The 26,025-nt window shown below is 36.7% G+C and overlaps 1 protein-coding gene across 1 annotated transcript in view; it reads left to right on the forward strand.

The window, feature by feature from the left end:
- Positions 1-1,420: 1,420 nt before the first annotated feature.
- Atr (ATR serine/threonine kinase) overlaps positions 1,421-26,025 on the forward strand; it is a 97,553-nt gene continuing 72,948 nt past the window's right edge. Inside the window, exons 1-16 of the mRNA XM_040739930.1 lie at positions 1,421-1,537; positions 6,097-6,188; positions 7,403-7,552; positions 9,313-10,190; positions 10,936-11,114; positions 11,861-12,052; positions 13,756-13,946; positions 14,989-15,141; positions 17,681-17,873; positions 18,102-18,358; positions 19,037-19,227; positions 19,323-19,423; positions 19,673-19,844; positions 20,567-20,737; positions 22,874-23,068; positions 25,235-25,420. Of these exons, the coding sequence (XP_040595864.1) occupies positions 1,479-1,537; positions 6,097-6,188; positions 7,403-7,552; positions 9,313-10,190; positions 10,936-11,114; positions 11,861-12,052; positions 13,756-13,946; positions 14,989-15,141; positions 17,681-17,873; positions 18,102-18,358; positions 19,037-19,227; positions 19,323-19,423; positions 19,673-19,844; positions 20,567-20,737; positions 22,874-23,068; positions 25,235-25,420 (3,360 nt within the window). The 5' untranslated portion in view covers positions 1,421-1,478. The remainder of the gene's footprint in view (positions 1,538-6,096; positions 6,189-7,402; positions 7,553-9,312; positions 10,191-10,935; positions 11,115-11,860; positions 12,053-13,755; positions 13,947-14,988; positions 15,142-17,680; positions 17,874-18,101; positions 18,359-19,036; positions 19,228-19,322; positions 19,424-19,672; positions 19,845-20,566; positions 20,738-22,873; positions 23,069-25,234; positions 25,421-26,025) is intronic.

Here is a 26,025-nt window from a genome sequence, read left to right on the forward strand (position 1 = left end):
GGTAAACCGCCCTTTTATTACCTCATCTGTATGCGCCTCTAGTAAGTCACATGTTTAATGGCGGCATAGACTTAGTAAGTCACATGTTTAATGGCGGCATCAGACTTCCTCCTACAGCTTGCTCTTCGTGACATTTTTAAAAAAATAGGATCCAGGGCTACCAGGCCCAGGCAGCATCACCCACAGTGAGTTGGACACTCCCACATAAAATCATCAAACCATGACAAGGTACCATAGGCTTCCCCACAGGCCAATCTGGTTGGGGCATTTTTTCAATTGAGGTTCCTTCCTCCGAGCAGACTCCAGTTGTGTCAAGCTGACATAAAAGTAGCCAGCACAATGATTTACAGTTTAAGCTTTTAGAAGTATAATCATTCCATTTGTAGTGGCACACACTTGTAATTCCAGCATTTCAAGGCGGGGGGGGGATTCTTCATCAGGACCAGCCAGGGAGTCATAGTGAGATTTGACTTAAAAAGAAAGGGAGAAGGGAAAAGAAAAAGAGGAGAGAGTAGCAACGGAAATGAAAGACATTCTCTTTGTCACTTCTTAGATATTACTATACTAGGGAGAGGAGAAAAAAATGGAAATAAAAAGAGATTAAGTACTTTCCTGAGGCCATGAAGCTTCTAGCAAGTGTAATGATTTTTTTCAGGGTTCAAAACTCCTAATCCTGTTTTTACTAACATTCAATAATTTATTAAAATTGTTTACTAAACATGAACTATGTTCAGTTCATGGGGTGCCAGCAACAGACAAAATAAACAAAGACCTTGCTCTCAAAACCTTACATTCTAAGACACAGCCAATATCATTAGGTTTTAAGTACTGTGAAGAAAACAGGGTAAGGGAGGTGGGAGGGGTGAGTTTATGTTGCTGGCCTGTATAAGACTCATGCCACTTCATCAAGCATACCTAGGTAAAGGGGCAGAGGGAAGAGGGGTCAAGGTACAGCAAATTCAAATCCTGCAGTCTGGAGCACACCTGGCTGCCGTTCCACCACTTCTTATTTTTATTTTTGGAGGCTGCAGTAATTATCTTTATGTGTCAGACAACAAATGTAAACACTACTGAGTGGCCTTCCGCAGTTAACTGCGTGATTCTGACATAGTGAAATGCATAACTCTTAACTGTCGCGTCGTGAGGTCCCTCTCCAACCCAGATCCTGGGCTCTGGCTTCCCTGAGCATCCATATTTGAGCATCTCCAAAGCAAAAAACACCCGCGGGAGGTCACGCCCTCCGGGGGGAGGAAAATTGGGTGGGTACGTCCGCTGCCGGCTCCGCCCCTGCCGCCCTCGGGATTTCCCCCAGGTCCTAACAGGAACGGAAACAAGCGCCTGCGGGTTGCGGCCGCCGGCGGCTTCCGGGAAGAGTTTTGGACCTCGCGGGCACCCGTCGGCGCTCCGCTTTCTCCGGAGGTGGCTGCGGAGGAGCCCCACGCTGGCGGCGGCTGTTTTGAGAGCCGCACGGTGTCAGCATGGGCGACCACGGGCTGGAGCTGGCGTCCATGATCCCCGCCCTGCGGGAGCTGGGCAGGTAGGGCCGCGCGTGGTCGCCAGCCTCGCGTCGCCGGACGCCGTGTCTTCTCAGTCGGCGCCGCGGCCTGGGGGCGCTTTCCCCTCGGTGGCAGTTGGCGGGAGCGCGGCGACGACGTGCGTGCCGGGTGCCCGGGCAGGGGACGTGCCCTCGCGGGTTTCTGCTTCGCGCGAAGGGTCTCTCCCGGTCATTTTAGCACTCGTTTGCTTCTGGAGAGCCCTCCCTCGGTTCTGTGCCTTCTCTTCGCGGCCAGGGGAGCTCGTTGGCTTAGGTTCTGTTTCAGAATCACGGCCCCGCTTCTCAGCGAGGGAAACCAGTGGCTGAAAGGGCTCTTCTCCGGGAGAGACCACGTTTCGGCCAGCCTAATGAAGATGTGATCCCTCCCCGGCCCCGAGTTGACCGGCCCATTATTTTAGTCAGAAATCCGAGGGGCTGGCCCCAGGTCCACAGAGTAACGTGCTCAGCGCTCCCCACACTGAGTTGGTATTCCATTTGTAAATGCCTTTCTCCGGCCTGACGGAGCGTCGCACGCCTTCAATCCCAGAACTCGGGTAGCAGAGGCAGGCGAACCCTGAGGCCAGCCAGGTCTACAAGGCAAGGGAAAAAAAAACCAAAACAAATGCCTTGTTTCTGTCTACCCCTAGGGGCTAATGAAAACCAGCTTCCAATCTGCTGAGCTAGTGCTTGCCACGCCCCTCGTCGCTTCCCTCTATCAGGAGCTTATAGCTTTCCTATTTCTTAAACTAGAAACTGCACGTAAAGTCAGTGCAAACCTTAAGTCTGTGGAATTTCAGCTTTTAATTTTGCATCGCAGCTGTGTTCATTTCCTCCTGCTGGTCGTGCCAAAAACCTAAATTGGAGGATAAGTGAAAAGACCACTTTTGTTTGTCATAACTGCATCATCACTGTGATTTTTTTCACTTTGCATAATTGTGGCAAATATACTGTATGGGAGTATCTAGTAATTTCTGTCTTTCTAGAAGCATGGATAGAGGTGGTGATTTTGGGAAACTGATAATACAGATTTTGTTTCACTGAGATGACCTCATCACGTGCACCCTGGCATGAGCACCTGTACTCACATGATGGTGTATATACATACATCATACACACGTACAGACTTAAAAAACAATTAAAAAAATTAAAAGAGTTCAACAGCTGTTGCTATACTAAAAAACATAACTCAACAAAAAAATCTCATTATCTGTTGAAAAAGTGGATAAGGAAATTGAACATATTTTTCTCCAAAGAGGGCATAAAAATGGCTGACAAGTAAATGACTAATAAGACATAAGACACAAATGAAGATCTCAAGGAAGCTGATGTGACAATAGCTTGGGATGCCAAGGCAAGAGGGTCACTGAATTTGAGGACAGCTTGGGCTACCAAGGAGTTAAAAGGGGCTGTGTGATGAAACCTTGTCTCAAAAACAAAACAAGGAGATCCTATTTCTAGACCATTATAATAACTATTGTATATGTAAAAATAACTTTTTTACAAAAAATATTTGGTAAAGATATGGAAACAATAAAATGATATAACTTAACCACTGTGGAAAATGGAATGAGTGGGCTACAAAGAAGGAAGGGAATAAACACGGAATTAACTTATAACCCAGCAATTTTTTAAATTTATACCCAAAAGAATTTAAAGTAGAGATTTGAGCAGCAATTTTTACACTATTGCTCATAGCAGCATTATTCACACAATACCTAAATGGTGAAAGCAAATGTTCACCAACAGATAAGTAGACATAACCTCTCAAATGTGACATAAATGTCACATTTTCAGCGTGAAAAGGAAAGAAATTCTAACAGGCACAGCACAGATTTTTATACTAAATCAGTGGTTCTCAACCTGTGGGTCATGGTGCCTTTGGCAAGCCTGCCTCCACAAAAATACTTACATTATGATTCATAACAGTAGCAAAACTACAATTATGAAGTAGCAACAAAAATCATTTTATGATTGGGGTTCACCAGGGCATGAGGAACTGTATTAAAGGGTTACAGCATTAGGACAGTTGAGAACTAAATGAAGTCACAAGTGGTAAATATGATATGCAACTAATGTAAGATACCTAGAGTAGTCATGTTCATGGAGATAAAATAGTGGAATGAATGTTGCTAGGAAGTAGAAGAGGGGGAAATGTTTAAGTTATTGTTGATAAGGTGTAGAGTATGAGAAGGTAAAAAGTTCTAGACAGGTAGTGGGAATGTGATGAACTGAATGCTATAGAAGTATATACTTTAAAATCATAAAATGGTAAAATTTACATTTTATCAAACTAAACCCCAAAAAACTTTCTAAAATGGATCTGATCCTGTTTACTGCTTCCTTTATGAAATTCCAGTCATTTAGAATCAACCTCAGATTTCTGTTTGTCTGGCCTTTCTGTGTCTCCTTATGGCTTTTCTAACTTTAGCTTAGGTGTTGTTATTAATTACAATTGCATTTATATCCCAGGCTTCCCCTAATAGGAGATGTGTGACCTTGGGTGATTTACTTTCCAGAACTGTCAGCTTCCTCATATCCAAATTAGGTTTATTATCCTATCTTGTTGCTTATGAGTTGGAGTAGCATTGACAATAATGTTTAGTCTTATTTCGTATACATTGACTGACTGTATCTCCATGCATCTTTTTGTTTGTTTGTTTTTGTTTTTGAGACAGGGCTTCTCTGTGTAGCTTTGGAGGCTGTCCTGGAACTTGCTCTGTAGACCAGGCTGTCCTAGAACTCACAGAGATCAGACTCTGTTTCTGCCTCTGGAGTGCTTGGATTAAAGGAATGCGCCACTACCGGCCATCTCTGTGCATCTTAAGATCTAGAAGTATCCATGTACCTTGTAGATATCTCATTTAGTTGTTGCCTTGAAACCTCAAAGAATATTTCAGCTGGTTTTACTTTTCTTCCAGTTCTGTGCTTCATGTGTTAGCTGTTTGGTAAATGGCCTCACAGTCTACCCTAACTTATCAAGTCTCCACTGAGCTCCTTTTGCTTTCTCAACATTAGCTTTTTGTGTATTGCCTGATGTATTATAGGTGCTCACTAAATTTCCAATAACTCTAAGAATAGTTGTCATTATCATGGATTGTAGCACAGACTCTATTCAGTTTTCATTTTCTGTTTTGTGGTGATTTTATATAAAGTTACAGAGCTGAAGCTGAATTTATTCAGGATTTTAGGAAACAATTCTGTTGAATTTTTTTCTCATTTTTTTTTTTTCCCAGTGCTGATTGAACCCAGGGTCTCCCATGTGGTAGGCAAATGCTCTGTATTTCTCTTTAATACTTTATGTATATATTTTAGCATTTTTGTTACCTTTTTAATATGAAAATTTTCAATTACAACAAAAGAAAAAATTACATATTGATTTCCTCCTTCATAGCCTTCTTTCTCTCAGCACATATTATTCTGCACTAAATCCCAGACATCATTTCATCCATGTCAATAATTACCAGTAAAGAAAAGAGACTTCTTTTTTTTCTTTTTTAAAATTTTATCATTATTATTATTACTATTTTTTGGTTTTTACGAGACAGGTTTTCTCTTTTTTTTTTTTTTTTTTTTTTGAGGTTGTCGGTCCAGCCTGGCCTCGAACTCACAGAGATCCGCCTGCCTCTGCCTCCCTAGTGCTGGGATTAAAGGCGTGTGCCACCAACGCCCGGCAAGAATTTGTTTCTTAAAGAAGCTCTGCTACAGATTTTCTGAAGATCTAGATCAGTATTGTCTAATGGAACTATAGTAGAAGCTACATATGTAGTTATTTAAAATTTTCTATTAAACACATTTTAAAAAGAAGTAAAATTAAGTTAGCAATGCTTTATAGGCTATGTATTAACCCATTATATCCAGTAATACCATGTTCATATGTAACTGGTATAAGATGATTAATGCAATGTTAACTCTTTTTTTGTGTAAGTATTAGTAATCCAATATGTATCTTATAACACATCTTATTTTGGAGTAACCTTAATTCAAGTATTAAATAGTCACATGTGGCTAATGGTTACCGTTTTGAATGCACATTTCTAAAATCTACAGGTCAGATTCCTGTGCTGGCATTTAAGACCCTTCCTCTCCCCCCCCCCATTAGTAATGTCTTTAGATTTTCATTTTTAAGCAGTAGAATACTGTCTGTGTTAACACTTAAACTAATCAAATTTGACAAGTTCAACATCAGAGAGTTTTCTTACAAATTAAAAGGTGAGTCCTTTTAAAGATTAAAAGCTTTATGTTGCTTTAGTTTGTGAAAAAGAATCGAAGTAGCAGATGATGGCATTGAATTGCCTCCTGCCTCAGTTTCCAAATTCTAGGTATGTGCTACCATGCCTCTCATAAAACTTTTTTACATTAATTTATTATCAGGAGTGAGAGTCACACACAGCGTAGTGCATGTGGAGGTCAGAAGATAGCTACTGGGGGTGGTGATCTCCTTCCACCCTGTAGGTTCTAGGAATAGAACTCAGATGTGGTCTGGCAGCATGTCCCTTTACACGCTAAGCCATCTTGCTAGCTCCCCCTCTGCCTCTTTTAACAAGCTTTTCTTTGTATTTTAGTGCTACTCCAGAGGAATATAATACCATTGTACAGAAACCAAGACAAATTCTCTGCCAGTTCATTGACCGAATACTTACAGATGTAAATGTTGGTAAGAAGGAATTATTTCTTACAGGAACTTCAGGAATTAGATGGTTTTCCATGTAACATTATATTACCATTTTTTTTTACCTTTAGGCAATTTTAATTATAGAATTAATATTTGTTAGAGATACTAATTTTAACCAAGTTGTTCCCCAGTGTTGCTTGTTACTTAAACATATATAATTTAGACCTTAAGACCAAGTTTGTGTTTCTATTAATAACCATGATTTTCCACTGGCTTCCTAGAGTTCTTTGATGTGCTAGCTAAAGAGCATTTGGTCAAGTCCAAACATGTGGACTTTTTTATTGACATCTTGTGCTGATGGTAGACATATAGCGAAGGCCACCAAAAAACAGCCATAAAAACCCTGCCATAGCAAAAGATTATGGTAGAGTGGAATTTGGTACCAACACATTTTATGATTAATCATAACCATTTAAACTTTGTTCTTTTCAATCCACAAAGTTATAGGTTGAAAAAAAAACCCAAAACAACAGAGGACTACAAACACTTGCAAGATATGATTCCATATGGTGCACTCTCTGGTTGGAGCACTTGCCTTTTCCCTCTGCCAACTCCTTATCTAGGGATTCCTTCACAGTATTTTTCCAGAACTGTTTCCTCTTATCCTGATTTACCATGTTGTACTACTTTTTTAATTTTTTTGATTCCTTCACCAGATTATCATTTTTGTTTTTGTCTTCAGAGCATGGTGCCTGACATCTTGTAGACTGTGGTACATTTGTTTGTAGAATGGGATGTATGATAAATTAATGTATGTGATTATAAAATTAGGCAGCCGGCTGGAGAAATGGCTCAGACATTGAGCTGACTGCATAAGACTAAGGGCCTGCCTTTAAATCCCCAGCACAATCTTAAAAAGCCAGCTGCGGTTATGCACACCTGCAGTCTCACAGCATATCTATAGAGCTTCTAGCCAGTCTAGCTAAATTGGTGAAGTTAGGTTCAGAGAGAGAATATGTCTCAAATGTGATTGACCTCTGACCTTCACATACACATTCACACACACCATGAACATGTACATACATTTACACTACACACATACAAAGAATATTGGATAAGATCATAGTATTTCTTCATATCAGTTTAGCATGAGTACTCTACTGGACAAAAGTTTTGATTACAAAGTCTAGTTTCCTAACAAAAGCTCTATTGTTTATTTTATCATGACTTGTTAAAAATAATCTTTTATTTCTTAGTTGCTCTAGAACTTGTAAAGAAAACTGATGCTCAACCGACCTCTGTGATGTTACTTGATTTCATTCAGCATATTATGAAGTCTTCTCCACTTATGTTTGTAAATGTGAATGGAAGCCAGGAACAAAATGAGGCCAAAGACAGTTGTATTGGTAAGTGCTATTATTTTATGTAAACTGTCTATTGTTTTATGAGCTCTCATCTTTTTCTGCTTTTCTGAATATCACACATACAAGATTATATACTCCCAAAAGTTATATTTGCTCTATTTTGAAGGGAAACATGGTAGCGGTTTTGTTTTTTTGTTGTTGTTTGCATTTGTTTTTTAATTAGGATCACAATGTAACTGGCTGACCCAGAATTCATTTTGTAGAACAGGCTGGCCTAGAACTCAGATCTGCCTGCTTCCTGAGTGATGAGATTAAAGACATGTACCACCACTTCCCAGCTTTAACTACTTTTTTTTTTTTTAAGTTTTACTGGAATATCCTCTCTAGTTATTACAAAGCCTATTTGGACATTCTATTCAAAACTACTTATTTATGCTGGGTGTGGTGGTGCACGCCTTTAATCCCAGCGCTCAGGAAGCAGAGGCAGGTGGATCTCTTGAATTCAAGGCCAGCCTTCTCTAGAGAGCAAGTTCCAGGACAGTCAGTGCTACACAGAGAAACCCTGTTTAAAAAAAAAAAAAAAAAAAAAACCAAAACAACAGCAACAAAAACTTACTATATTGCCTTTTAAGAAAAAATTCTATATGTTGAAGCTATTTTCTAGGCTTTTACTTTGTTGCTACTACCCCATTGATCCTTTTTTCTTTTTTTTTCTTGTTCTCTCAAAAAGGGATGCAAAGTAAACTTTTTCCTATATAATGAAATATTTTAGAATTTTGGGAGTATTACAAATATCTGCTTTGGTAATATATCCTTCCAAAGGTATTGTCTGACTCCTCCTAGCCACCTAGGTCTGCCTTGATTGCTGCTGCTTTATGTGTTCTTATTACTGTGTTCTGTATTTCCTCAGTCATAACTTCTTAAATTATATTACAATCATTTTGTCAGTCTCAGTTATATTTTCTAAAGTATGGACTATAACACACAAGTGAGTCATGAAATAACTTGAGAGCTAGTAACATTTAAAACAAGATGAACTGGACTTGGCACATGCCTTTAATCCCTGCACTTGGGAGGCTGAGGCAGGCGGGTCTCTGAGTTCAAGGCCTGCCTGGTCTGCACAGTGAGTTACAGGACATCCCGGGCTATGTAGAGAGTCTGTCTCAAACAAATAAACAAACAAATATGTAGACAGACTCTGTCTCAGATAAGTAAATGATATGTGCATATGGATAAGGGATTGAATCTAGCACCTTAAATGTAGTAGATATGTATTCTATCACGGAAACACATCCAACTCTACATTCAGCAACTTTTCATTGAAGGAAGCTGGGTGCTGTGGCTTATGCATCTAATCCCTAGCACTTAAGATATGAGAGCAGGAGAATCATTAGGAATTTAAGGTCATCTTTGGCCAAATAGCTAGTTTAGGCCAGTCTGGGCTACATGAGACCTTGTCTCAAAAAAGAAAGATAGGATTTTTATTGATGGAACAATAGTAGCTACTATTTGTTGACTATTGTGCTTTGGGAACTGTGCTATTTCACATACATTATGTAAACTTGATCCTCACAGTAACCAGTAGCATAGATATCATTACGTATGTTTAGAGAGGTGAAGTGGACTTAACTAGCAGATGGTAAGTCAGAACCTTTTTTGTGTAGCTCAGAAATTGATACTTTAAAGTACAGACTTTTCATCATGTGGGAAATCTAGACTGTCTTCTTAGTGAGTCTATCAATCATGAAGCAAATTCACACTTATGATATACTTATTTAATGTATTTTCTGTTTGTTTCAAAGAATTCAGTCATTGGATCATTACAAGACTTTTACGAATTGCAGCAACTCCATCTTGCCACATGTTACACAAGAAAATATGTGAAGTTATCTGCTCGTTATTATTTCTTTTTAAAAGCAAGAATCCTCCTATTTTTGGGATACTCACAAGGGAATTACTCTATCTTTTTGAAGACTTAATTTACCTCCACAAAAGAAATGCAGTGGATAATGTTATGGAATGGCCAGTGGTTGTTAGTCGATTTTTAAGCCGATTGGATGAATATATGGGATGTTTACAGCCAGCTCCTTTGCAATTCATGAACATGCAAAATGTAGAATTTATTGAAGTCACTTTATTAATGGTTCTTATTCATATTGTTCCAACTATGTTTTTTAGACGACAAGAATTGTTACTGTGGCAGATAGGCTGTGCTCTGCTAGAGCATGGTAGTCCCAAAATCAGATCTTTAGCAATTAGCCTTTTAACTGAACTCTTTGAACTTGGAGGATTACCAGCACAACCAGCCAGCACTTTTTTCAGTTTATTTTTGGAATTGCTACAACACCTTGTAGGAATGGATGCTGACCAATTGAAACTGTATGAAGAGCCGTTGTCAAAACTGGTAAAGACAATATTCCCCTTTGAAGCAGAGGCTTATAGAAATATTGAACCTGTCTACTTAAATGTGCTTCTGGAAAAACTCTGTGCCATGTTTGAAGATCGCGTGCTTGTGCGGCTCAAGTCTGATTTGCTGAAAGCAGCTTTGTGCCATTTACTGCAGTATTTCCTTAAATTTGTGCCAGCTGGGTATGAATCGGCTTTACAGGTCAGGAAGATATATGTGACGAATATTTGTAGAGCGCTTGTAGATGTTCTTGGAGTTCAGAAACATATTGGGGTAAGTATTAAGACTGCACACTAGGTGTTTTGTTCATTTAAATCTATAGGATGTATTAACAAAAAAAAGGAACATCTTGCACAATGATGTGTGTTGAAGGCATGATGATTTTCATAGTTTAGTCTCTTTCCCTGTCATAGACTTTTTACTTCCATTTCAGAAAAATTTGTTAATTATGTTAGTGAACTCCCAATGGAATAGATTGTTTTTAAGTAGAATTAATGAAATATGTGTTTATAACAGCATTACTTGAAAGGGGGTAGTTATCTTATTGGAGATAATGACTTAATCATTGAGATTTTTATATGTCAATGATTTTAGTGATATCAGATTATATCATTTTTCCTGTTCTGACTGTGGGAAAAGACAGGCAATAATACGCAGATATATAGTAACTTGATTCAGTATTTTAAACATTAAATATTTTAACTTATTTTATCTATAGGTCTTGCTAGTTTTATATTATGAAAAAGTTAGTGATTCCTTTATAAAAGTTTCTGCATATCTTTTTGAGAGAGGAAAAATTATAGTGTATTTGTGTTATAGACCTTTTTAAAGTTATAGAACTATTCTAAGTTGATAGAATGTAAAATAATATTGGCTAATGCAGATATTTGATTTGCTTTTTAAGCCTCAGAAATAGTTTATCTTCCTAGAAAACATGTAACCAACACCTAATGCACTTTTCTGTTAATGTAAACATCTCCTAAAAGGTAGTATTTTGAAATTATTTTTGTTTTCTCAGTACTTGTTGGGACCATTTTATGCAGCCTTGAAAATGGAAAGTATAGAAATTATGGAGAGAATTCAGTGCCAAACTCAACAGGAAAATCTCAGCGATAATAATGATGAGGTGTCACCAAAGAGGCGTAGACTCAGCTCCTCTCTCAACTCTTCCAAAAGGCCATCCAGACAGTCTGAAGAGTATGACCTCATCTAATTTTATTTTAGACAGTTCATAAATTTTATTTGCCTTAAAAATAAATTTTTGCTAAATATTCTGGTTTAAGAACATCTTTCCAAACATAAGCAATAGGAATGCTTAAAATATTGTGATTTACTAGTCATTGTGGTTTACTCTAGAATGGCATGATATGTATAAATATAGTTACTGTGAATGTTTTTCCATGCCTGTTTAATTAGCTTTTTAATATTTGAAGTGTCAGCCTGTGTTTTTGTTGTATTTCGTATCTTAGTAAATACACTATTTTTTGAATGTAGCCAAAGAATTGCCTTAGTTCAGCCAAATTGAACATTGTTTTAAGTCTGTCCTAATGTAGATAAAAGTTGATAATACATAGCAATTTTTGTTTTATTATTATAATTACTGGTATGTGTGTATGTGTGTCTGTCTTGTCTACATCTGTGTATACCACAACCATAGATATTAGTGGGAATGGGTTCTCTCCTCCATCATGTGGGTCCTCACAGATCAAACTCAGATTCTTAGGTTTGGCAGTATGTGGCTTTATCTGCTGAGCCATCTTGCTGGCTCTTTTGTTTTAAATTCAGGTGTTTTACTTATTAATTTTGTACTGGAGTATAAGCCTAGGGCCTGGTGTATACTAAGTCATTACTCTATTCCTGAGCTGTACCCCACTGCGTATTTTGTTTGAAATGCATTTGTATTGTATAGTAATACCTTCTACTGTGATTATAATTATTTATAGAATTATTCATGTGGATATGGACAAAAAGAGCATATTATGGAATGTACTGAAGCAGAAAGCTGAATCCCTTCAGATTTCCCTTGAATGTGGTACTCTAAGGAATTCTGTTGCTGAGAAGTTAGAAGGAATCACTATTGTATTACAGCTGACTGCTCTCTGCACTGTTCACTGTTCTCATCAAGACATGGATAGGTAAAAAAGAAACATTAAAAGATTTTTAAAGAATGTTTTTATTATGCATGGAATGCATGTGGAGGTCAGGGGACAGCGTTGTGGAATCAGTTCTGCTTTTACATAGGTTCCAGGGAAGAAAGTCAGGTCATCAGGCTTTTGGGACAAGTGCTTTACCCACTGAATCATCTCATTGGCCCATAAACAACTTTTTTTATTTTCTATGTGGGCTTTCTTTAATGAATTTGTATTTACCATTTAACAAACTTCATTCTGGGCGCTGGTGGCTCACACCTTTAATCCCAGGACTTGGGAGGCAGAGGCAGGCAGATCTCTGTGAGTTCGAGGCCAGCCTGATCTACAGAGCGAGTTCTAGGACACCCTCCAAAGCAATACAGAAAAACCCTTGAAAAACCAAAAAAAAAAAAAAAAAAAAAGAAAGAAAAAGAAACTTCATTACTCATTTGATTTCTGTGACCTTAGGACACAAATTTTGTTAGGGAAATAGGTAAGAAATTTTCTATTAAATGTCTGCCAAAGGTTAGGTCCTGTGCTAAATGTTGCTTCCATCTTAATCTTTATGTCAGTTCTAGAAGTAAATGCTATTATACCTTCCTTACTGATTGGGGGTTAAAATGCAGAAAAAAGTAGACTTTTTTTTCCCTTAAGCCTAAATAACTTTTTCCAAGGACACGATATGGAGATAGCAGAACATACTTAATGTACAATTCAGAAACTCAATGTTCTTTTGACTATATTTCTTGAAATATATAAGAAATTTAGAATGCAGAAGAAGCAGATTTTTTGGTCAGCATCCTTAAATAGATTTTCTATCAAAAGAAACAAGTATGACCTTTTGAAGACTTACTTTTACTGCCATGATTTAGGACAGTTTGTGATTGCTTTGTACTTTTGGACTAATTTTCAACTAACCAATAAATAGCTATAGAAGAAGAGTTTGTTTTCTTTTGTTTTTAAATACCAATCAGGAAGTCAACCAGCCTGCATCTATCTGTTTTTCTTTTTTATTTTATTTATTTTTATTTCATGTGCATTGGTGTTTTTGCCTGCATATATGCCTGTATGAGGGTGTTGGATCCCCTGGAACTGGAGTTACAGACAGTTGTGAGCCGTCATGTGGGTGCTGGGGTTTAAACCGGGGTCCTCTAGAAGAACAGCCAGTGCTCTTAACCTCTGAGCCGTCTCTCCAGCCCCAAAAGAAGAGATTTTAGGAAAATTATATTAATTCAAATGCTAGTAAACTTAGAATTTGAGATAAATTGAAGGAATAGATTATTAGATTCTTGATCTCTTCTGAAGAGTGTTTATCACATCACTTACTAATTGCACAGGCATGTCTTCTATCATTATTTCAGCCTGGTAATGCCAACATTCAAAGACCCAAGATCAATCCCCATATCACAAGACTGATGAATAGATTAAGACAGGAGGATTGCCACTAGGCCAGCCTAAGCTACAAAGTTAGACTCAGTGTGTCTGTATGTCTCCCACACCTCCCTACACATACTACAAACAACAGAAAAAAGGTGGCTTAAACCAACATTAAGAGAATACACTTAAATATAAGATTGGTCTGCATACTGACTTTAAATTGACTTAAGGTTATAGGTTAGTTCTATACTTAATTTTGGATTTATTAAAATATGTTGGACTATAATAGAATTCTTAGTTCTAATATCTTTTTAAAAATGTACTCATTGCAGCCAGAATTTCAAGGACTGTCAACAAAAATATAAGAAGAAACCTCCAGTAGCAATAACTTGGATGTCTTTGGATTTTTATACAAAAGTGCTTAAGAGCTGCAGGAGTTTGTTAGGCTCTGTTCAGAAACTTGAACTGGAATTAGTCATTGATAACATGGTGAGAATTTATGATGCTTTGATGTATATACAAGGTGAGTACAAATAAGTTATAGATTAACCTTAGTCATTGTAGAAATAGGCTTTCTGTTTCTACCTAAAGTTTAAATGAAAAAGTGTTCACAATTTTCAAAATGTTTTCAAAATTTCTGTTAATTAAACTCACAGTAGTTTGTGAGCTTTGTATTTATTTTTGTAATATTTTGATTGATTTAGTCAGTAGATATTTATTTGAAATATTTCAATGTTTTAGTTTGAGAATCTGAAGACTACTGTGATCCATATAGAACAGTGAATAGATGTATATGTTTTGTTGTTGCTTTTTGAGACAGGGTTTCTCTGTGTAGCCCTGGCTGTCCTAGAACTCACTCTGTCGATCAGACTGACCTTAAACTCATAGAGATCTGCTGCCTCTGCAGGCATGCACCACAACTTCCCAGTGTTTTTTTAATCAGTTTATTTATTTCATGTGCATTGGTGTTTTGCCTGTATATGTATCTGTGTGAGGGTGTTGGATCTACTGGTACTCGAATTACAGTTGTGAGCTGCCATGTGGTTGCTGGGAATTGAACCCGGGTCCTCTGGAAGAACAGTCACTATAACCTCTGAGCCCATCTCTGCAACCCCAGATATGTATATTTTTAAGTCACACTTGATTTTGTTAGCCTAACAGACTTCAGTATGGGCCTATAAATATAGCTCAGCGGTATTGTGTATGTTTAACATGTGCAAGGCTCTGAGTTTGCCACAGACCATCCCTAGTTAAAACAGGATTGTTTATGAACCTTTGTTTTAAGAAGGAAAAAAAAGAATTTAGAGCTAGCAGGTCGTGGCATGGGCCTTTAATCCTAGCATTCAGGAGGCAGAGGCAGGCAGATCTCTGTTAGTTCTAGGCCAGAGTGAGCTGGATAGCTAGGGTTATACAGAGAAACCCTGTTTCAACATCCCCCCCCCAAAAAAAAATCCTTGTTCATTGATTGTTGGTTATAATTCCACTTGATGTTTGGATGTCCACATTCCTGAAAAAATATGATGAAGGAATAGGTATTATCTCTTTCCTATTTTCTGTCTCTGTAGTAAAAAGTTCATTTGAGGATCATATTCTGGAAGAGTTATGTGGAATGCTCTCACTTCCATGGATTTATTCCCATTCTGATGATAACTCTTTAAAGTCGACCACATTTGCTACTAATCTTCTGCCATTAAGCCAGAGAGTTTGTGATAGTTATTGTAAGTAATCACAAAATTGTCTATAGTTTATTTTGTTGTGTGTAGTTGATGTCTGTGTAGTAGAATTTATAATACTTTAGCACACATTTTTCAATAATTAAAAGAATACTTTGAAGAGTACAAAAACACAGAGAAGGGATACTTGCCCTATACCTATATCCTTTCTATCTGTTCAGATTTTGGATTTTGAAATGTATTCTTAAATATCTTCATCTTGAACTGGGTGTGGTAGCTCATTCCTGCCATCTCAGCACTCAGGAGACTGAGACAGGATTGGCATGAGTTTTAGACAAGCTTGAGCTACAGAGTAAGTCCCTGTCTTCAAAACAAATAAAAAAATTACAAAAATCTTTAAGAAATCTATTTTAGGACTGTATATAAAAAGAATAATCTAAATATTCATTTCAACTTCCTACTTCAATAAGTAAAAATGTTGGTGCTGGGAGTGTACCTACTCAGTAGATGGAGCTCTGACCTAGCAGACTAGAGGCTCCAGTTTTGATTCCCCAGTGCCCACTAAAATGGAAAGGTGGTGCCCTATAGGCCTGTAATATCTCAGAACAAAAATCATAAAAGAAAAAATGTTAAGGATTTGGTGAGAGTCTTTGCGATGAATGTTGTGGGACAAGCCTGCAGTCCTTGCACTTGGGAGGCCAAGGCAGGAGAATTGAATTACAAATTCAAAGCCCGTCTGGGCTACATAGTGAGATCCTGACTCAAAGCAAGAAAGATAAGTAAACTAACTCTGAGATTGTTCTTTGCCAGTTTTATTCCTCTCCTTTTCTTAGAGATAACTACCATTCTTGCTTTATTTTACTACCTTTATTATATATGTATTTCTTATATAAGATAAAGAATTATTTTCAGCTGGGCGTTGGTGGCGTATACTTTTAATCCCAGCACTCCAGAGGCAGACGCAGGTTGGATCTCTGTGAGTTCGAGGCCAGCCTGGTCTTGAGAGCGAGTTCCAGGACAGCCTCCAAAACGATACAGAGAAACCCTGTCTTGAAAAACCAAAAAAAAAAAAAAAAAAAAAAAAAAACAGTTTCACAGTTTGTATTTTGTTAGTCAATACTGTCTTTTATAGATAGACTTTTCTGTAGAATAGGTAGCCCCAAATGACTGTGTAGCTGAGGCTGGCCTTGAACTTCTGATCTCATAAATACTGGTATTACAGTCGTGGACCCTAGTGGTGGACTGGGTCAGCAATGTATTTGTGCGATTTATTCATGATAATTCAAGTAATCTCCCTTATTTATTAATAAGCAACAATAAGACAAACAATATCAGGGCTGGAGAGATGGTCTAGTGTTTAAGAGCATGTGCTGCTTGCCTTTCTAGAGCACCTGAGTTTGTTCTCTGCACTGTATCAAGCAGCTTACACTGTCTGTAACTCCGTCTCTAGAAGGGTCCGATGTTCCTAGCCTCCTCAGGCACCTGGATTCACATGCACAATCCCTCTCCCCCACCTCAATTCATAATTTAAAACAATACAACTAAGTCTTTAAAAAGATAAACATTATCATGGCATCGATGGACAATTTAGTTGCTTCTGGTTGTTGACAGTTTTAAGTCTGTGAATATTTTTTATTAATTAAATCTTCCCAAGGCCTTGATCTTTGAAGTATTATTCATAGACTAGTAGTGCAAGCTTGTGGGGACTTATAGAGTATCTTCTGCCTGTAACTCCTGTTCTAGGATACTCCCTTGTGACCTCCACAGAGACCAGACACACATGTGGCAAACAGACATACATGCAAGGCAAAACTTTTATACAATAAAAGTAAATAAAGAAACAAGATTTAAAAACAGAATAGAGTATATTATGTTCTGTTGGAATATACTGATTGAGAATCTGAATTTTCAATAAGATCATGATACTCATATGTGTACTAGTTAAAGCACTATTTGAGGACAGTTGCCTGGGAGTGAAATTACTTGGCTGTAGGGTTTTGACATCTTGTATTCTGTTCTGTTGTATTGCTCTCCAAAGATGCACCAGTTTACATTCTTGCTAGCAGAGTATGCGACTTGTGTTCAGCACATGACATCACCAGGTTTAAAATATCTTGCTATTTAGAATGATAAAAATTCAGTGAGATAACTCTCTTAATGTTTTTCCATCTATATATGTGATTTTCAATTTGTATTTCCCTAATTACATAACAGAATTGTAAGTAAACATTTTCCAGTGTTCTTGCTTTATTTTCTGAGAACATCACATAGTGTATATACTTTAAATGCTAATTTCACAGCATACATATACAGGCATGTATACACTCAGGCACACACCTGCACATATGTAAAAGTAACGTCTTAGAAACTTTGCTTAATGATTGGCAAGGTGGCTCAGTGGATAGAGGCTCCTGCCCACTGAATGTGATGTCCTAAGTTTGATCCCTGGGATGTGTATTGTTGAAAGAACTGACTCCCACAATTCTGACATCGATACAAGAGTTTTGGCACATTTGCCTATCCCCCCAAATAATAAGCAAATGTTTTAAAGGAAATCTTGTTTAATAAAGTTTATTCTTTTTAGCTCCACAGGCACAGTCACAATGTGTGTTTCTTCTGACACTGTTTCCAAGAAGAATATTCCTTGAGTGGAGAACAGCAGTTTATAATTGGGCCCTAAAGAGCTCCCATGAAGTAATCCGGGCTAGTTGTGTTAAAGGATTTTTTATCTTAATGCAGCAGCAGAATTCTTGTAACCAAATTCCCCAGATGCTTATGTATGTATTAAGACTTCAATTTGAATATATGGCTTGATTGTATAAACCATTAATCTGAGTGTCTCTCTAAGTTATTATTGCAGAATAAATAAAGCAAATAGTGCTTTTTAGCTTGAAAATTATATTTTTCCCTCTAAGTTTATCTTTTCTTTCCCTTTGGCTCAAATTAAGGAAATCTAATCCAAAATATTTACTAGGAAAATTTAGTACTTTTTCTTTTTTCCACAGAGATAGAGTCAAAGATGATTCTGACATTGTCAAAAAAGAATTTGCTTCTATCCTTGGTCAGCTTGTCTGTACTCTTCATGGCATGTTTTATTTGACAAGTTCCTCAGTAGAGCCTCTTGTCGAACATGTGGACCTGTTCTGTAAGAACCTGAAAGCCACTCCTCAGCGCGAATGCTCATCTTCTCAAGTACGAGCTTCTATCTGCAAGCCATTCCTTTTCTTGCTGGCAAAAAAAACACCTAGTCCAGTAAAACTTGGTGAGTAGTCAATTAGGTTTAAACTCTTTGCAGTGACACTGGGGGTGAGTTTGTTAGAGGGTTGAGATTTCCTCACACATTTGGAAGATCCATGTGTTTAGTAGTAAGTTGCAGTTCATTCACAAGCTTTCATATAGTTGCTAAGTGATTCTAGGAACCCCAAGTTCTATAAAATTGATAGTAAGTGTAAGATCCTTCTTAGTTGAATTTTTAAAGTTTATTTTTAAGCCTAAGAGACAATTGTCTATAAAACCTAAAAATGATAATTTGGTAACTTAGATTCTAGAATTTATATTTAAGTCATTACTTTTATTGAGTATAAGGTAGTTTAAATTGGTAAGTTTACTAGTTGTAGAGGCACATGCCTTTTTAATTCCAGCAGAGGCAGGTGGATCTCTCTGTGTTTAGGGCCAGGGCCAGCCTGGTCTTCAGGGTGAGTTCTAGGCCAGCCAGTCAGGTTTCCCAGTGAGAACTGTCTCAAAACAAATAACAAAAACTAAACAAAAATGGATCAATTAATAAGTTCTAATTTCCTTAGATTATATGTGCTATGTATGCCTAGACATTGATATATAAGGCAACATGGGATTGTTTTCCGTATCCTATTTGCTGACATTTTTAAGTACAACTGTGATATATGATGTGTCAAATTAAAAGATATATACTGTCTCACTTTAGCTTTCATAGACAATCTGCATCATCTTTGTAAGCATCTTGATTTTCAAGAAGATGAAACAGAGGTTAAAGCAGTTCTTGGGACTTTATTAAATTTAATGGAGGATCCAGACAAGGATGTGAGAGTTGCTTTTAGTGGAAATATTAAGTATATTTTGGAATCTTTGAACTCTGAAGATGGATTCATAAAAGAGGTTGGAATTTTTAAATTAAATTTTAAATTAAAACATACAGATTTTTATAAACCTAGCTCTAGAGCTTTTCTGATCAATAAATTTTGCTTTTCTAGCTTTTTGTTTTAAGAATGAAGGAAGCATATACACATGCCCAAATATCAAGAAATAACGAACTGAAGGATACCTTGATTCTTACAACAGGAGACATTGGAAGGTATGTTTGGCAGGGTTTGAATGAAACTTACTTATTTTGTCACTGTTTTATTTGCCTAGCATTAGAGACAGTGAGGGCTGGAGATGTAGTTCAGTGGTAGAATACTTGCCTGCTGTACACAAAAGCCTGGGTTCATTCTTTAACCCTGGGGAAAAAAAGAGTAAATGGTGATATGTATATCATAGGAAACTATGATTCAGCATATATTTATTTGTGGATCTTATGTATACCTTTTTTTTTTATTTTCAGGGCAGCAAAAGGGGATTTGATACCCTTTGCACTCTTACACTTACTGCATTGCTTGTTGTCTAAGTCAGCGTCTGTCTCTGGAGCGGCGTACACAGAGATTCGAGCACTAGTTGCAGCTAAAAGTGTTAAACTGCAAAATTTTTTCAGCCAATACAAGAAACCCATTTGTCAGGTGAAAGCCAGCATTCAACCTTTCAGTGGACAATAGCAGTGGGAACCAGGCAAAGTAGTGTGTGTGCTGGCACTCTCCATTATTTCACTTGGAAGGCTGCGATGGTGTGGTCTCTTAAGTCCAGGATTTCGAACAGACTGGTCTTAAGACAAACAACATGCGTGCAAGTCTTATTTTACTTGTTTTAAAAAATTATTTTTAAAATTATATTTATTTAGAACTGAATTGTTACCATTTGTATTGAAGTAATTTGGTCTGAAAACATGGGTTATAAATGAAAAGGAATATAATCTATAATAATTTGTTAAATTATTATATTCTTGATAAGCTTTCAGCTGTCATCAGTTTTTATCCTTTTTAGTGATGATAAACTTTTATATGTTGATATTATAAACATGACACTTTGTTTTCAGAAAAGTATATTAATCAGTGACTGAAAAATTAGATCATGTTAAAATACTGGTTTTACCCTGTATTTGTGATATAATCCTTAGCATGATATTAAAGTTTCTTAACAAAGTCTGGTTGCTTTTCTGTAAAATGGAGATTAGGACAAAATTCATCTCATTGTTTACAAGAATTGAATGAGTCTAACTCTGGCAGCATAGAAATTGATACTACTCTTTATGCTAGTTTAAAAAATATTAGTTGGAGGGCAGGAAGGTGGGGCTAGTTAGAATTCCTTCCTTGTTTGAAAACTAAGAAAAATGTTTTTGCTTTAGTTTTTGGTGGAATCTCTCCACTCCAGTCAGATGACAGCACTCCCAGGTACTCCTTGCCAGACTGCTGAGATGCGAAAACAAGATGTAGCTCACCACAGAGAAATGGCTCTAAATACCTTGTCAGAAATTGCCAATGTTTTTGACTTTCCTGATCTTAATCGTTTCCTAACTGTAAGTTGCAATATGTGTGTATAGTTGACTTATTTGAAATTTTCAATTAAATATTTCATTTTTTTGTTTGTAAAGAAAACCTTACAAGTACATTTAGGACCATAATCTTTGTGTACGTGGATATGTGCATGATTGCATGCATGCATGTGTAGGTCAGAGAACAACATTGTTGCTCAGGCCCTGTCCATCACTTTTTTGGAGGTGAGTGTGGAGGACAGAATCTATCACAATGCCCCAGAGTTTGCCAGATAAACTTGAATGGCGGGGCAGCGCCTTTGACATCTTCCTGTCTCTGATTCCATAGCACTGGGATTATAAGCTTGTGTCACCATGCCCAGCATTTTTGGGGGCATTGAACTCAGGTCTTCATGCTTGGGCAGCATGCTCTTTACCACCTGAACAATCTCCCGGCCCCTAAATTGTATATTTATTTTTACTTTGATGAGATTATTTGCTTACACAGTAAAACTTAAATTTATGTGTATCTGTATTTACTGTTCTATGTGTCATATTCAGTGATACTATATTCAGGTTAACTATTTGAGTCTTTATGTTTTCAGTACCATCTTGGATTCCAATGGTTATGGAAAAGCTAATATTTACCCTTAAGAAGATGAATTATAAGCCAGGTGTTGGTGGCGCACGCCTTTAATCCCAGCATTTGGGAGGCAGAGGCAGGCAGGTCCCTATGAGTTCGAGGCCAGCCTGATCTACAGAACGAGTGCCAGGATAGGCTCCAAAGCTACACAGAGAAACCCTATCTCAAAAAACAAACAAACAAACAAACAAACAAACAAATAAATAAATAAATAATGAAGTTGAATTATAAAATACAGAATTAGTGGTATGCCCTGCTATGAATTCAGATGTCAGACTTTGAAGCATGTGATGGCTTAGGAAACCTGTGAAATCATTAGTGCTAAGATTTAAAGGATGATGGAGCATATTATCTTTTCATTTTTGCCCCTAAGTCAGACTTACTGTTATTCTTAATAAATTGTGGTATCAGTTCATACAGAGCTTTCCCCTACAGTATTATTTTAACAAACTTAAATTGCTTATAAATTGGTTATATATACAAAGAAAGTGGGATGGTATAAGAACTACAAGGGTATTCATACTTCATTACTCATTAATTCCATCAAAAACCACAAATATTGTTTGCAACATTACCCATTAGCAAAATAAAACTCTGAGAAGAAACTAAATGTTGATATTTAAGCCATTTTATGTAGCCATCTTAACCTAAATAGGAGTAACATAAGGTATGTCAATGAAGACAAACCTATTTATTTGTTATTTTGTTTGTTTTCTTTCTTTTTTGGACACAGTTTCATTCTATAGCACAGGCTGTCCTCAAATGTGCTACCCTACTACCTCAGTCTCTTGAGTGGCAGAATGTCACACCCATCAGGCAAGGGCTGAATCTTGTTCATTGTCATATCCCATGTTTAGAATAATGACTTACATGTAGTAGTATTCTTTGGGTACATGTAGAATAAATAAACAAAATCATAACTATTTTATCTTTGGGTTTTGTGTGAATTTAATGAGTTAGAACTTAAAAGAAATTGATGAAACATGAAAGAAGATTTGTTGCAGTATTGGATGTTAGTTGTATTTAACTGTTTTCTGTAATGTTGCAGCATCAATTCTGTAATCTAAAAAATTCTTTAGGTTTGCATTTATGGCTGTTCTCTACATGCTTATTCTCCAAATGCAGGAAAAGATACATTAGATTTAAGATTTTTACTTTAGGTTGTGCATATATTTTAAAGCACATTCACGAGAAATTTACTTCTTTTGAGTTAGCATACAATGTAATAGGAATAAGGATGAATCCAATCTTCATTATTTTTATATTTCCTTATTGTTCCCTGTCTCTTAATGCATATGATAGAAGCTCTATGCCATTGGTACCTTGCCTGTTTTGTTCATTGCTGTATATATAGAGCCCAGATCATGTAATAACAGTGTATTGTAGTCAAGTGAGTAAATGGCAAAGCTGAATACAAGTATGAATTCATGCATGACTTCATGTGGCATTAAAGAATGTTTTTTGCAGACAGCTTATTTGAACAGTTTATCACCCAGACAAATGTACTTTGTGATAATAACTATTGTGCTGTTTTTCAGAGGACATTGCAAGTTCTACTGCCGGATCTTGCTGCTAAAGCAAGCCCTGCGGCATCTGCTCTCATTCGGACTTTAGGAAAACAATTAAATGTCAATCGTCGAGAGATTTTAATAAATAACTTCAAATATATTTTTTCTCATTTGGTTTGTTCTTGTACCAAAGATGAATTGGAACGTGCCCTTCATTATCTGAAGGTATTTGAATATTTGTTTGTGTTTTACTCTTTTATTTAAGTTAACATTATTGGAAAAACTATTATAACATTGTAATGTAGGAGGGCAGAGAGCAATTTACAGTTTATACTATAAGAATATGTACAAATATTGTTGTGTTAAATAATCATTGTCTTGGGAGGATTCTAAATAGAATTGTTCTTTTGATATTTTCTCTGATCATTTACCATAATGGAATAGAATAGTCATCCTTTCATGGATGAGATTCTTATATAATTTTATCATTTTGTACAGATTACAGTTATAAGAGCTAAGAGCTGATAATGTGCAAGTAATTATAAAAAGAGACAACTACCTTTAACTGTATGCCTGTGTTTGGTTTAGTTACTTGCTACTCTGATTATAATTCTTCCTACTTTTTTTTTTTTTTTTTTTTTTGAGACAGAGTTTCTCTGTATTGTTTTGGAGGCTGTCCTGGAACTTGCTCTGTAGACCAGGCTGGCCTCGAACTCACAGAGATCCGCCTGCCTCTGCCACCCCTGTGCTGGGATTAAAGGCACGCGCCACCAACGCCTGGCTCGTCCTACTTTTTAAATTGTTAATAATTTGATGAGTCTGAAGAAATGGCTCTTGTTCAAGCAGAAGACCTGGGTTCAGTTCCCAACACTCACATAGCAGATCTTATCTTCCTGTAACTCCAGGTCCTGGGTCCGATGCCCTCTTTTGACCTCTGTGGCACCAAGCACCCATGTGCATATATATGCATATAGGTAAAACAATATAGGCATGAAAAGAATATGAATCTTAATATTTGTGTGTGTGTGTGTGTGTGTGTGTGTGTGTGTGTGTGTGTGTGTGTGTGTGTGTGGAGAAGAGCGAGAGAGAGAGACAGTACATGGGTGCCTATGGGCCATTGTGCATGTGTGGATCAGAGAACAACTTTTGAGATTTTATTCTCTCATTTCATTATGGATTTAGGCTGTTAGGTTTGCATGTCTTGCTAGTTTTTAAGTATAAAATTATAGCGTGGGCTTCTTTTTGATTTTACACCGACAACAGTGTCTTTGAGGAATATAAGACTATAGAAATAGAAGACCTTAATTTTATTTTTCTTTAAGAGGATAGCAGATCTCTTTTCACTTGAGAACCAATGACGATTAATGGTTTTTTTAAAATGTGTGTTATAGAGACAGAATGATAATATTTATGGATTACATGCTATATGTCAGAAACTTCTCTGTCTACATACTATCTAGGTCATTTCAGTTATTTGACAAGATAGAGGTAGTACAGCTTATCTCCTGTACACAATGCTTGATACTAGATTTCAGATTTTTCTTTTCTCTTTTGCATTTTGAAATATTTGCATATACATAATGAGATATCGTGAGAATGAAACCAAAGTCTAAACACAGAATTCATTCATATTTCACACGCATCTTAAGCATATAGTCCAGCTGTGTGTGGTGTCACACGAATTTAATCCCAGCACCTGGGAGGCAGAGGCTAGTGGATATCTATGAGTTCAAGGCCAGCCTGGTCTATAAAGTGAGTTCTAGGACAGCTAAGGCTGTTACACAGAGAAATCCTGTCTCAAAAATCAGTAAAAATAATAATAGTAATAATAATAATTTTCAGTGTGCCTGCATTTTGACTGTAACCTACAATTCAAGTCAGTTATGAAATTTTCTGTTTCTGGTATCATGATAGTGTTCAAAAGGATTGATATTTGGGTTTTAATTAGAAATATTCAACCAGCGTTTTGTTTTACAGATGATGGAACTAAGGCAGTGAGATTAGGTAACTTTTCTAAATCACAGGACAACCTAAAAAAAAAAAAAATCCAGCATTATGACCAAAAACCTGCTGAATAACACTGTCCTTGCTCCCAGTGTCTATGCATCTGTAAATACTGTGTTGCTGGTGTGAAAAACCTGTAGGCAAACATAAAACTTTTTCACATTTTATTGCAAAATTACTGTCCGATCACTTTTCTTCATTGCGAACAGCCTATTTGATACCTATCAGGAGAGAACAAGATTACAATTCTTTGCCATTATCTTTTCTTAATTCTATTAGTAAGCTATGCCATTTGACCTAGAGCTCTTGATTTATTAATAACATGTTAAAAATCAGTGTACTTATTTTTAGATGCTAATATGAGAAATTTTTTTTAAATATCTTTAGAATGAAACAGAAATTGAGCTGGGGAGTTTGTTAAGACAGGATTTTCAGGGATTGCACAATGAATTATTACTACGTATTGGAGAACATTATCAACAAGTTTTCAATGGTTTGTCGATACTTGCCTCATTTGCATCTAGTGATGATCCATATCAGGGACCACGAGATATTACATCACCTGAACTGATGGTAAGGCACATGATGTTTGGTTTGTTTTTCTCCTGTTTTTGTAGCTTACTTAAAAAGCCAAGGAAACTTCTTACCCCATTTTCCAAGTATAGGTGTTTCTTTTACATTTTAATTGGGAGTTTTCTTTTATGGTTACAGATGTTAACTGCATATATATCTTTGAAAAATGTGGATTTCCAGGTGATTCTTGGGGATTTTTTCTTTTTCTAAGCACCCTCCCCCCTTTTTTAAGAGGTCTCAATATATATCCCTGGCTGACCTAGAACTCACTTAGTAGACCTGACTGACCTCAAACTCTCAGAGATCTGCCTACTAGTGTTGGGATTAAAGGAATGCATCAGCACACCTGGCATGATTTATTTTTTCACTAAATAAGTAAGGTTTATTTCTCTTCTGTAATTGCTAAATATGCATTAGAATATATTTACAACTTTCCTCTCATCTTGTTTCTTCTTACAACTAATCCTTGACAAAGCAAGCTAAATTAAACCCAGTGTTGGAGTAAAGGAAAGATGTGTTTTCCTTTTCTACATTTTTTCCTTTTGTTGTTTGCTTGCTTGTTAGTTCTGAGACAGGGTCTCTTAAAATCCAGGCTTGCCTCAAAT

This window comes from Mesocricetus auratus, unplaced genomic scaffold, assembly GCF_017639785.1.
Source record: "Mesocricetus auratus isolate SY011 unplaced genomic scaffold, BCM_Maur_2.0 Super-Scaffold_100691, whole genome shotgun sequence".
Taxonomy (NCBI): Eukaryota; Metazoa; Chordata; class Mammalia; order Rodentia; family Cricetidae; genus Mesocricetus; species Mesocricetus auratus.